Source organism: Cricetulus griseus, chromosome 5 (assembly GCF_003668045.3).
Source record: "Cricetulus griseus strain 17A/GY chromosome 5, alternate assembly CriGri-PICRH-1.0, whole genome shotgun sequence".
Lineage (NCBI taxonomy): Eukaryota > Metazoa > Chordata > Mammalia > Rodentia > Cricetidae > Cricetulus > Cricetulus griseus.
In genome coordinates this window covers 186,434,774-186,446,696 of record NC_048598.1, presented here as the reverse complement: position 1 = coordinate 186,446,696, position 11,923 = coordinate 186,434,774, and the positions used below count along the sequence as shown (strand labels likewise).

General features: G+C 53.0%; 1 protein-coding gene across 1 annotated transcript in view; it reads left to right on the top strand.

Moving 5' to 3' along the window:
* The first annotated feature begins 3,728 nt into the window (after nt 1–3,728).
* LOC100769865 (cholesterol 24-hydroxylase) overlaps nt 3,729–11,923 on the top strand; it is a 30,449-nt gene continuing 22,254 nt past the window's right edge. Inside the window, exons 1-2 of the mRNA XM_027416365.2 lie at nt 3,729–3,957; nt 11,576–11,656. Of these exons, the coding sequence (XP_027272166.1) occupies nt 3,839–3,957; nt 11,576–11,656 (200 nt within the window). The 5' untranslated portion in view covers nt 3,729–3,838. The remainder of the gene's footprint in view (nt 3,958–11,575; nt 11,657–11,923) is intronic.

The window sequence follows — 11,923 nt, the reverse complement described above, 5'->3', positions numbered from 1 at the left end:
AACCCACAAAAATATTATTTAATTTGCATTGGTGTTTTGCATGCATGTATGTCTGTGTACCATGTGTGTGCCTCGTTTCTGCTGAGGCCAGAAGAGGGCATCAGATTCCCTGGAACCGGAGTTACAGATGATTATGAGCCACCATGTAGGTGCTGGGAATCAAACCTGGGTCTTCTAGAAGATCATTCAGTGCTCTTAAATGCCCATCCATCTCTCCAGTCCCCCTTCATTTGGAAATATTTTATTTAATTCAGAATATTCTAACAGGAATAAATAAAACATCTAGGGGCTTGGCATGGTGGCATACACTTGAAATCCCAGCAACAGTGAGGTGGAGTTGGAGACTGGAAAACCCCTGGAAGCTCAACGGCCAGCTAGCCTAGGCTGCTTGATAAAGTTCCAGGCCAATGAGGGACCTTGTCTCAGAGAATAAGATGCTTCTGAGAACGGATACCTGAAGCTGTGTTCTTGATCTCCAAATGCACAGGCACCTCCACCACACACACACACTAACATATCGATTACTTAAAAATAACCTCTGCCGGGCAGGAGAGGTAACTAGGCAGTTAAGGGTTCTTGTTGCGCAAGAACTGTGGTTGAGATTCCAGGACCCACCCAACACGCCGGACATCCTGTTCACACCTCTAACCCAGCCCCAAGGGGAACAGAGACATGCCAGGCATCCTGGTCACACCTGTGACCCAGCCCCAAGGGGGAACTGAGACAGGATTGCTGGTGATTGCTGGCTTGTAGCAGGCTTTCTTTTGGGCCCCCAACCAGCTCCCAAATCATGACACAGAGACTTAATGCTGGGCTTTAGCTTAGGTTCATTTCTTGCTGGCTCTTTAACTGAATTTAACCTGTTTCTCTTCATCTACATTTTGCCTTGGGCTTTTTCCATGTCTGGCTGGCTGCCACCTGGTTGGCTGGTCCTGGGCTTCTCCCTCTCTTTCTGCCTCATTCTCTCTCCTCTCATTCTCCCCTAGATTTCTCCTCCTACTTATTCTCTCTGCCCACCAGCTCTGCCTATCCTCTACTTCCTAGCTATTGGCTGTTCAACTTTTTATTAGACCAATTAGGTGCCTGAGGCAGGCAAAGCAACACATCTTTACATCATTAAACAAATACTTTGCTATATAAACAAATGAAACGCATCCTTTCATAGTTAAAGCAATATTCCATAACACTGGCTTCTAACCTAGCTGAGAAAATGTGAGTCCCAGTTTCTTGGAGAGATCACCTCAAAGGAATAGGTGATGAGTGATAGAGGACACCTGACATCCTTTTCTGTTACACACACACACACACACACACACACACACACACACACACACACCCAAATTCTGGCTATTAAATTCCTGAAATCTGGTATGTATTTTACACACATGCATATACACACAATACATATTTGGACTATGCCTCTTTCAATCGATAGTCTCATGTGGCCTGTGGCTGCCCTATTGGGTGGTATTAGTGTAGATCTCAGTGAAGGGCCAGGTGGCAGGCAGTGTGCTTTGCTGGCCATTGGCCACCTGCTCAGTAAGGGCAGCCAGCCAGCCCTGGGACCTAGGGCCTTGGTGAGCAGCCCCCAACTAATTACAGAGTTAGGAGCATTAGATGGAGGCATAGCAACAGAGCAGATGTGGGGCCTGAGCAGGGTCACTACTGACACACCCTAGCCAGGAACAGGGAGAGAGAGAGAGAGAGAGAGAGAGAGAGAGAGAGAGAGAGAGAGAGAGAGAGAGAGAGAGAGAGAGAGAGAGAGAGAGAGAGAGAGAGAGAGAGAGAGAGAGAGAGAAGAGTGTGTGGTGATCTGACCCTGCTGAGCCAGAGGTCCCAAGTGTTGCCTGATGGGTCGGCGAATATTGTTACCTCCCCTTTCCTTAGCATTTCCTGTGTGGACAGGCTCAGACTGCCAGCAGCCCATCAAAACCTGGCCTTGCCTCCAAGGAATCTCTGTTCAGAGTCCAGGCAGACAAGACAACATAAAGTTAGCTTCACACGTCTAGGGATGTCTTCTAAGCTCAGGATGGGGCTTCATAACTGGGTCCCTAAAGGGATTATGCATGCTACTCTGTGTCCGGCTCCCACAGTATTGAAGATTGAACCCAGGACTTTGCACTGCGTATTTACAGACAAATACTAACCCTAACGCTAGATTGCTAACCCTTTTTAAAGTTTTAAAACAGGGTCTTAAGTTGCGCAGGCTTGAGAGTTCAAGGCCTAGATTTTTTAGTTGAGATACTCTATGTAGCCCTGGCTGTCTGTGTAGTCCTGGTCTGCTGCTCTGCTTTCTGAGTGCAGAGATTCAAGGTGTGCCACGGCGCCCACCTCGTCTAGAACTTTCGATCCTTCCTCCGGTGTGCACCATTATGCCCCACGCCTTTCTTTTTCTATTTCTTCAAATCACCTGAAAGCATGGAAGAAGACTACACCCTCCTCGAAGCCTCATCGTGTCCCACCACACCACCCCCCCCAATCCAGAAGCTCTCACAAATGGCTAAACCAGATTGGCTGACCTTCCTCTGCCCCCAAGCAGAGGCCATCCGAGGTCCCGCCCGCGCACCTGCGACTGCCGCTCGCTACCACACGGGGGCGCAGTGGCAAGCTACATTCCTCCAGTGCCACTCACGCCAGTCCCGGTTACACTCTTGGCTTCCCGACCTGCTCAGGCTGCGATGGCTTCTCCAGGCCGAAACCAAGCCTCTTCGGTACTGGGCACAGCTCCTAAAGCTGTCACCCCGTAGCTCACCCGCCTCTGCCATGTCCCTCTGGGGCCTGATCCTATTATACCTGGAAATGTGGGCACACAGCTCTCCTGTTTGCCAGGTCCCTCCAGGACCTATTCAAGGTGGGGTGGCCGGAAACCCAGCTTCTGCTGCGGTCTTCAGACCCCCCACTCCCCACCCCTAGGCTCTCTATCTGGTTTAGGAGAGTGCACATCTGGACCTCCTCCCATCCACTGCAGGCCACACTGAGAGTCCCCCCGACCCCCCGAACTGAAACTCGGAAGTGAGACGCCCGAGGCGCGCCCCGCGCTCACACCGGGTGAAAGGGCGGAGCACGCCCCAGCACACTTCCTGCGGACCATCACCCGCAGTCAGGACCAGGGTTTCTCCGGGTCTGGGGGCTCCTGTCTCCCGCCTCTGGGCGGACGCGGGCGCGCGGCCGGCGCACGGCTTGCACCGTCCGGCAGTGGAGGCGCAGCGCAAGGACATTTGGGGATGACCAACTTTGTTGCGCTGCGGTTTCAGGGAGAGGTTTGGGAACAGTCAGCGCACGACGGGAATTGGACGGATGGGGTACGGTTTCCAGAAGGTTTGCTCGAGAAAGGAAGAGGCCTGGAACGCACGCGGAGAGGCATTTGGAGGTGCCAAAGGGGCGGAGCCAGCGGGCAGGATTTGCGCCACCGCCAGGGCAGCGTGTGCCCAGGAAGCGAGGTTGCCAGGACAACGCGTTCTGGGCAGGGCCAGCTTCGGGGCGGAGCCTGAGCGCAGGGGAGGTGAGAAGGGGCGGGGCCTTGGAGTCTGAGAAGAAAGCGAGGTCGTGATTGGTGAGTACTTCCTGCTCGGGGCGGGAACGGCGTGGCGGCTGGGGCCGGGCCTCCGAGAGGGCGTGGCTGTGCGGGGGCGGGTTCTGCGAGCCGGAGCCGGAGGCGGAGACGTGGTTGGCGGGTCCGCGTGCCCGGGGCGGGGTCGAGCCGGCGGGGGCGGAGCCGAGGCGGGGCGGTGCTGGCGAGCGCGGGGCCTGGGCCGAGGCGGCGCGGCGCTGACAGCTAGTCGGTCGCGGCCTCCGGCCCCCTCGGCACCCGGCGCCGACCCCGGCCGGGTCCGGAGCCATGAGCCCGGGGCTGCTGCTGCTCGGCAGCGCCGTCCTGCTCGCCTTCGGCCTCTGCTGCACCTTCGTGCATCGCGCTCGCAGCCGCTATGAGCACATCCCCGGGCCGCCGCGGCCCAGGTGAGCGGGGGGTGGGGGTGGGGGCCTGGCTGGGGAGCTCGATCCGGGGGGTTTAGGGACCGAGTCCGAGCCCGAGTCCGGGCCGGGGGTCCAGCTTCGCCTTGTATGCGCAGCCAGCTGGGAGACGCAGGCCCGGAGAGGGGCGCTAACTATTCTTAGTAACAAATTACTCACAGCCGCAGCAGCTGCTGGGCGCCCACCGCGCTTGGCTGGGCCACACAAATGTGACGGCAGCGACAGTCCTTTCAGGTAGGCGCTGCTGTTACCCCATCGTTCAGACCTGGAGACTGAGGCGCCCAGAGGCGAAGTCACCTGCCCAAGGTCACACAGTTGGTAAGCCTAGATTTAAACCCAGGTCAGCCTGCTTTCAAAGTGGGAATTGCTAACTTTGGGACTTGGACAGGGTCAGCCTGTTCAAGTATAGAGCACTGTACTTTCGTCACATTTCCCCGCGTCTTTGTTTCTGTCCTGGGACATTCCATTTGTCCTCAGTATTTCCATTCCATTCTTGGCCCTCACCCAGTTTACCAACGGCCCCTATTAAAAGCTAACCTTGGTTTTCTTTCTTGAGACAAGATCTCTCTGCATAGCCCTGGCTGTCCTGGAACTCACTATGTAGACCAGACTGGCCTCAAACTCACAGAGAGATCCATCTGCCTCTGCCTCCCAAGTGTGGGGATTAAAGGCGTGCGCCACCATGGCAGGCAAAAGCTTTCTGAATGAAGCTTAGAGTCGATGTGGTATGGCAGTGTCCCAAGGGCTTCTCATCACTTCAGAACTGAAAAATCCAGTTCCATGCAAAGCATACTGCATAGCTAGCAAGGCCCCTGCTGAATTCACTGTCCTGCTCAATACCTGTCCCCTCTTGCCCCCTCTGCCCCCGGTCTGTCCCCTACATCTCTCCATTGGATCTTTCTATTCTCTTTCTCAGTCCTGTGAAAGGTATCTTCTTGGTCTCACACCAAACAGGCGGTCTTCAATCACTCTGTGAATTCTGCCTAGCCCTGGGTGACTTAGAGGGCCACTACCCCTGAAGTCACCTTCTTCCTACCTGTTGACTGTCCCCATCCCAGAATGTGAGCCCCAGGAGGGCAGAGATGCTGTGTATCCCCAGTGCCTGGCTTGTTGCACTTGCTCAATAAATATGTGTTGAACGAATAAATGCACAGTGATATTAGACACGCTTTTTAAGGACTCTGGACATGAACATTCTGAAGGGTACCGTCTTCTACATGGCAGCCTGAGTTCCTCCTTCAGGACTCAAGAGTGACCCCTGTGGCTGGTGACATAGGGAGACAACTTTTCTCTCCTGGCTCTCTGCCCTCCCTGTGCCCTGCTTCTGACTTTGGGGGAGGTCTCCCTGGGACCCCTATACCTTGCTTAGCACTTATGCCTCCCACCCCACCTACATAGGCCTTCCCATGGCCATCATGGCTTGACTAGAATGCTAACCCCTTAGGGAGGGGTGTCCTTCTGTTGACCCCCTGAATGTATTATAGTCATCTCATAGACCTTAAGTCACTGTGCCACCTCTTGTTAAGTGTCTGTCTCGTTCACTGTGGCACCCTGAAAGTCTCTCCCAGCAGCATCTGGCTCATGCATGTGATTCAAAGTTGGATGGTGGAATCTCCTGGTTCCGTTACTCATGTCATCCATCCACAGTCCAGAAATGGATAAGCTTCTGTTGTTTGACACTCTCTTCCCCTAAACTCAGGGGCTTTGGGCCTTTCAGAACTGTTTGGGCTGGTGCCCAGAGAAGTCAGATGTGAACTCTATCCCCTCTCTCTAAAAAACAAGAACAAAAAATCCCAAACATGATATGATGTGCATACTTTAAGATCTACCCCTTGAAAAGTGTTTAGCTGAGCCAGAGTTGCATAACCATCATCAGTAATTCTAGAACATATCTGTCACCCCCAGGAAGAAATCCTGTATCCATTGTCTAGCGTGCTCTGTCTGCCTGCCCCAGCATCCCTACCACTGGTCTGCACCTGTCTCCATGGATGACCTGTGAGTTCAAGGGTCATTTATGGAGCAATATATGTCTGTCTGTCTTAGTTTGCTTCTGTTGCTGTGATTAAAAAAAAAAAAAAACCAACAACAATGACCAAAAGCAATTTTGGGAGAAAGAGGTTTACTTCGTCTTGCAGGTTACAGTCCATCATCTGAGGAAATCAAGGCAGGAACCTGGAAGCAGGGACCTGGAGGCAAGAACTGAAGCAGAGGCCATGGAGGATCACTGCTTACTGGCTTGCTCCCTATGGCTCACTCAGTCTGCTTTTTTATACAACCCAGGACCACCTGAGTAGGGACTGCACTGCCCACAGTGGGCTGGGTCTTCCCATATCAATCATTAATCTGAGAAAATGCTCCACAAATATGCCTATAGGTCACTGTGATGGGGCCATTTTATCAATTGAGGTTCCTTCTTCTCAGATGACCCTAGCTTGTGTTAAGTTGTCAAAAACAAACAAAAACCACAACCCAAACAATCTGTACTTCTCTTCTGTTTGTGTTGCTGTTCTCTCTATCCCTTACACCAGAATCTGCTTGTGACTTGCAGGTGTGTTGAGGGCAGAGCAGTGTAAGGGGCTGACCATGACCAGACCCTTTAGTGGGTGAACTGAACAATGCATAACTTCCAAGAGTTTGGATTCAAAATGAGTTGCTGGTCAAATATGACACTAACCTAAATGAAAGTTCTGCAGTGTCTTCTAGCACGAATAAGTAAGTCCCTGGCATTCAAAGCCAGGACTCACAAACTGTGGCTGGCTACCCGGTGGTTGATAGGAAACCTGTGTGACAGCGTCCATCCTTTGGTGTTCCAGGACTTTGCCAGCTTGCAAGCAAGGAGCCCTTTGTCTGCAAGAGGCAGCTGCCGCACCCCCACCCTGCTCATCCTCCTTACTCTGCAGGAAGCCCTCCCTCAATGGGCCTTCTCTGCTTTGAGTACAGCATCCCACTGCACTCATCTGTGTAATAGCTGAAGACTGAAGCCACGCATTTTGATCCTACACAAACACTTCCTGTCTCTTTATTCCCCAGCCTCTGCTGTGAACTTCATCAGCCCCCGCTCGCCTGGGCCTGAACAGTGGCCCGCAACTTAACGGCGAGATGTCTCCTTTAACTAGTTTTTTATAGATATCTTGACATTGTCTCCTGGATTGTATCCTGACATTGTCTCATGGCGGTGTTGTTAGTCTTTCCTTCCCATCCAGAGTTGCTGGTTCGTGAGTTGTCTAGCTTGGGGAACTGTTCTACAAAGCATATACAGTGCTTAGTCATGGGAGAGTGTCACTCTGGTCTTGTTATGTGGTGCCATCCAATGGGCTTTGAGTTCCCAGCTGAGCATCTGGTACCTCCGGCATAAGGCACATGGTTCTTACCTGCACACATTTGTGGTAGATAGCCAGCTCCTAACCATTGTGGTGACATCCCCCTGGTGACCTCACAGTGGGACCTCCAGATGGCTACTACCATACATTCATAGAACTGTTAGCTCCCTACCTGGCTAGTTGCTCTTATTGGGGAAGCAGATGTGTTGGGAAGTGTAGCCCTGTCTGCTTGCCTGCCCTGCCCTGCCCTGCCCTGCCCTGCCCTGCCCTGCCCTGCCCTGCCCTACCGTATGCAATCTATGACCAGGGCTAAGACAGGTGGCTTCTGTCTGTGTTAGGTTCCAGTGTTCACCTTTACAATCTTACCTGCTTGTTTCCAGGGCCAGGTCTTCCGGCTTGTTTTCTCCCTTGCACCCCCTGCTGGAGCCAAAAGGAACAGCTTTTAGTTCCATTTTTTCCCCCTGGCAGTTGACCTAGGTGTGACTTTGGATCCCACAGGCCCAGGAGGATAAAGAGGACCCAGACTCACAGAGGGGACTCAAAACTGAGAACACGCCCCCCCCCAGTATGCATAATTGTAGGAATGACGAATAGATGATTCTGGAAATACAGCCCCACAGTATGCGATGTCCAGGACTCACCTTTGTCGAAGGCCTCTCATTGGGGGTGACCTCAGTTGCCCTGAACTTCCCGCTCCAGTACATTCTCCCACCCCCTCTCCAGGCGGCTTTCTTGCCTTCTCTCAGCCATGATGCCTCCCCCTCCAGCCGCATGCTCAGTTTTTATTCTCGCCTCCTACTTCCCCCAGCAAGTAGAGCAACTGGGCGGGGGGGGGGGGAGCTCCTGCCCTGACCTCTGCTTCTCACCCCTGCCCCACCGTGCATGGGCATCTTCCAGCTGCTCTTGTGGGTGACACTGATGCCTTGACCAAGGCCAGCCTGTCCCCCTGGCTCAGCGACCCTCCCCGAGCACACCCCCTCCTGCCCACACCATTGGTTTTCTTCTTTATCTAACCCATCTTTATATAACATGCTGTGCCAATCTCTGCCTTGAGAAAGCCTGTCTCTCCACCCTCTTGCCACCCCCCCCCCCAGTTTCTGCCCCCTGCAGCAGGCCCTCTAGCAGAGCCTGCCTGTGGGCCTCTGGTCTCTCTCCCATTGACTCTGGAACTCACTCTCACTAGTTTTGGCTCCTGCCTCTCTACCCATGTTGCTGAAGCCAATGCCAGCCCCAGATGCCTACCTCACCCCTAACCCCCAGTCCTGCCCCCGCAGACTGGGGCGCCTTCCACTCTGCTGCTTCCTCCCTGGTGGCAACTGCTCACATTGGTCACTGTCTCTGTTTTCTGTCCCCATACACCCCTGTGCCTTCATCTGGGTACTGGCTGAAACATGGCACCTTCCTGTGAACCCTCAGCCCTGAGTTTAGCATGGCGTCTCCTCTAGACTCCAGATGTTATCCCTGCTTCCCATCCCTCTGTGGCAGCGGTTCTCAACCCTCCGGATGCTGTGGCCCTCTAACAGTTCCTCAGGTTGCGTGACGCCCCCACCATAAAATTACTTTACTCGCTGCTTCAAAGCTGTAACTTTGACAGTGCTATGAATCGGAATATAGATACCTGATATGCAACCCCTGTGGGGTCGCGACCCCTGGGCTGAGAGTTACTGCTGGAAGCCCTTGTTTCTTGGCCCACAGACTGTCACAAGCTAGTGGGTCCACAGCCATGCTTCTGACTTCATCTGCCTGTCTCAAGTTGTTGGTCCTGAGACAAGAAAGGAAAGTAGCTCATGGGGTCAGGCACCCCAGGTTGGGGGATGTTCATAGAGAAAGAAATTAAGCCAAAAAAGTGAGGCACCTCTGGGAAAACCGAGGCACGACTTCCCTTACAACTCTTGGGGTTTGTGTGGAGCACATGTCCCACAGATGTCCCGTGGTTTGCGGAAGCAGGGTCACTGATGGGTCCTTGCAGGCAGAGCCAGAGAAGGCCCTGGCACAATTGCAGAGTGTGCATGATTGCTCTGAGCCATAGGCATGGCTCATCACCTAAGTAAATGGTAGATTCCCCCACTGTCCAGGCCTCTCACTGAGCACCTCTATGCCTTGACTCTGTCTTTCTCTCTTTTCTGGCCCTGCCCTCGTCTGCTGCTTTTTACCTATAAACCACTAGTGCCTCTGATTTTGCTCTGGGCCTTGACCTGCCCTCACTTCTGATGTGGCTAAAAAGGATCCATTTAGGACCATGTCAGGCCCCCTTTGCTTAAAAGCCACCAGTGACCCACGCCCCATCAAGGTCAAAGTCCACAGTGCCCTCCAGTGTCTATCTTCCCACCTTGGTGAAGCATCTTACACCGCTTCCTCTTCAAGCACTCTGCTCTAGCAGGTGCATCGCTTGCTGTCCAAGCACACGCTTACCTCAGGGCCATTGTACCCGCTGTTCCCGTTGTCTGCAGTGTTCCTCCCCCATTTATCCGTGTGGCTAAATCTCTCACAGCTTCTGTGTCCAGCTCACACGCCACCTTCATATGTGCGTGCGTGCACTCAAGTGTGCAGGTGTGCACTTGAGTGTGCAGGTGTGTGTGTGTGTGTGTGTGTGTGTGTGTGCATTTCTCATGTGTGTATAGTGTGTGCGTGTGTGTGTGTGTGTGTGTGTGTGTGTGTGTGTGTGTGTGTGTGTATGTGTGTGTGTGCATTTCTCCTGTGTGTGTAGTGTGTGCATGTGTGTGCATGTAGAGGCCAGAAATGTGAGCTGTATTCTTCAGCCATTTCATACCTTATTTCTTGAGGCACGGTCTCTCACTAAGCTAGATCTCCACAGTTTGGATACACTGGTTGCCGGTAAGTAGTGTGTGGTCTGCCATGCCTCACTTTTTTGTTTGTTTGTTTGTTTTTACATATAGGTGCTTGGAATTCAATCTCAGGCCCTCATGCTTCCATGGCAATCTCTTTAACAGCTGAGTTATCTCTCAGCCCTCCAGTGGCCCTGTAAAGGAGTTGTTCCTTATCTGTATTAAATGTCACCCCCCACACACCTGGCCCTGCTGCTCTTCTGCTCTATTTATCCATCACCACTGTTAGCACTCAGGCACCTGTGCTGGCCTGCCCTTGGGGTCCTGACAGGATACGCCCTCAGCTGCAGCCACTAAGAGCACCACCTGTGCACATTCACTGTGTTCCCTTTTAAAGGGGCCCCGCCCACCTCCCATCCCCCTCTCTCTTTCTTTCTCTCCCTCTCTCTGTCTGTTTGTTCTGCACCCCTCTCTCCTCCCCTTTCCTCTCTCCTGTTGCTCCTGTCCCTGGAGGCTGGTCTCTCCCCTCCCCTTTCCCTAATAAAACACCTCTCTGCTTGAACCCTGTCTCATGGCCTTTCTCATGCCTCTTTTCTTAAATGACAACAACAACCCCATCTGGAATCTCTAGCCCAGGTTGGCTTGAACTTTATGTAGCTGAGGATGGGCTGACTTCTGACCTCTCACCTCCCATACCCCGAGTCCTGAGTCCTGGGATTACAGATAAGCACCCCACACTCTGCCAGCCAAGTCACATCCCCAGCCTGATTTCTTTTCTGTGTCACCAGAGTCTCTGGCATCTTATTTTAGTCTATGCACTGCCGGAGAAGAACTCTCTGGCATATTATTTATTTACTTTCTTTTGGTCTCTTCCTGAGTCCTATGGCCTGGAATACTACGACTGTAATTTCACTGCCACTCATCCAAGAGGCCTCAGTTAGCAAAGAGGAACAGAATCACACAGCGTGTGCACCTGCAATGCACATCCAGGTGACAGGCAGGTGGGCGTATGATCTGGTGCTCACACTGAAGGTGACATACAGTGTCCCCTGCTGAGAAGCTGTGGGGCCCATCCTGGTGCCTTCTGTACACTCCAGGCAAATGGCTTCCCCACACCTGGCTCTACCCACCTATAAATAATGATGATAATGGTTTTCAGGGTGTGTGACCTGGCCAGGTGATGCTAGGGGTCATGGGTAAGGTCATGGGCCTGGCACTGAGAGTCAGTGCCCCATGAGAGTCAGAGGCCACTGAGTCCCTCCCCGATGCCAGCTCTGGACCTCTGACAAAAGGGACAGAAGTAAGACTGCTCTCTGAGGAAGCCTTTGCTACCCATTGCACCAGGCTTTGCACCATCATCACCTTCAACTGGTTCCCTCAAGCCAACACTATGCCTCCCCCAGCCTCAGCTCCCAAGACTGCCCCACCTGCTCCTGAGAGGGAAGGGTACCCTTTGAGGGTGACCACAACCAGGCCTGATGTCTCCCTTTCTTCTAGCTTCCTTCTGGGACATCTCCCCTACTTTTGGAAAAAGGATGAAGACTGTGGCCGTGTGCTTCAAGATTTGTTTTTGGATTGGTGAGTTCCAACTTGTCTCTTGTTCTTATCCTGGCTCTCTCAGTGGGAGCCCCACTTTGTCTAACCCAGCACAGAAGCTCTCAGTCTGCCTACCCTGCTCCAAGTCACTCCCAGTCTCTATCCCAGGCTAGTACCTCCAGCTGGGCACTCCCAGCACCTGACCTTAGCCAGGGCACTCCAGCCTCAGCAGCATCCCTGAGCACAGAGGCAGATAAGGCAATGTTAGCCAAGATTTTTTGTTGACTAACTGAGGAGCCTTAGGATAGC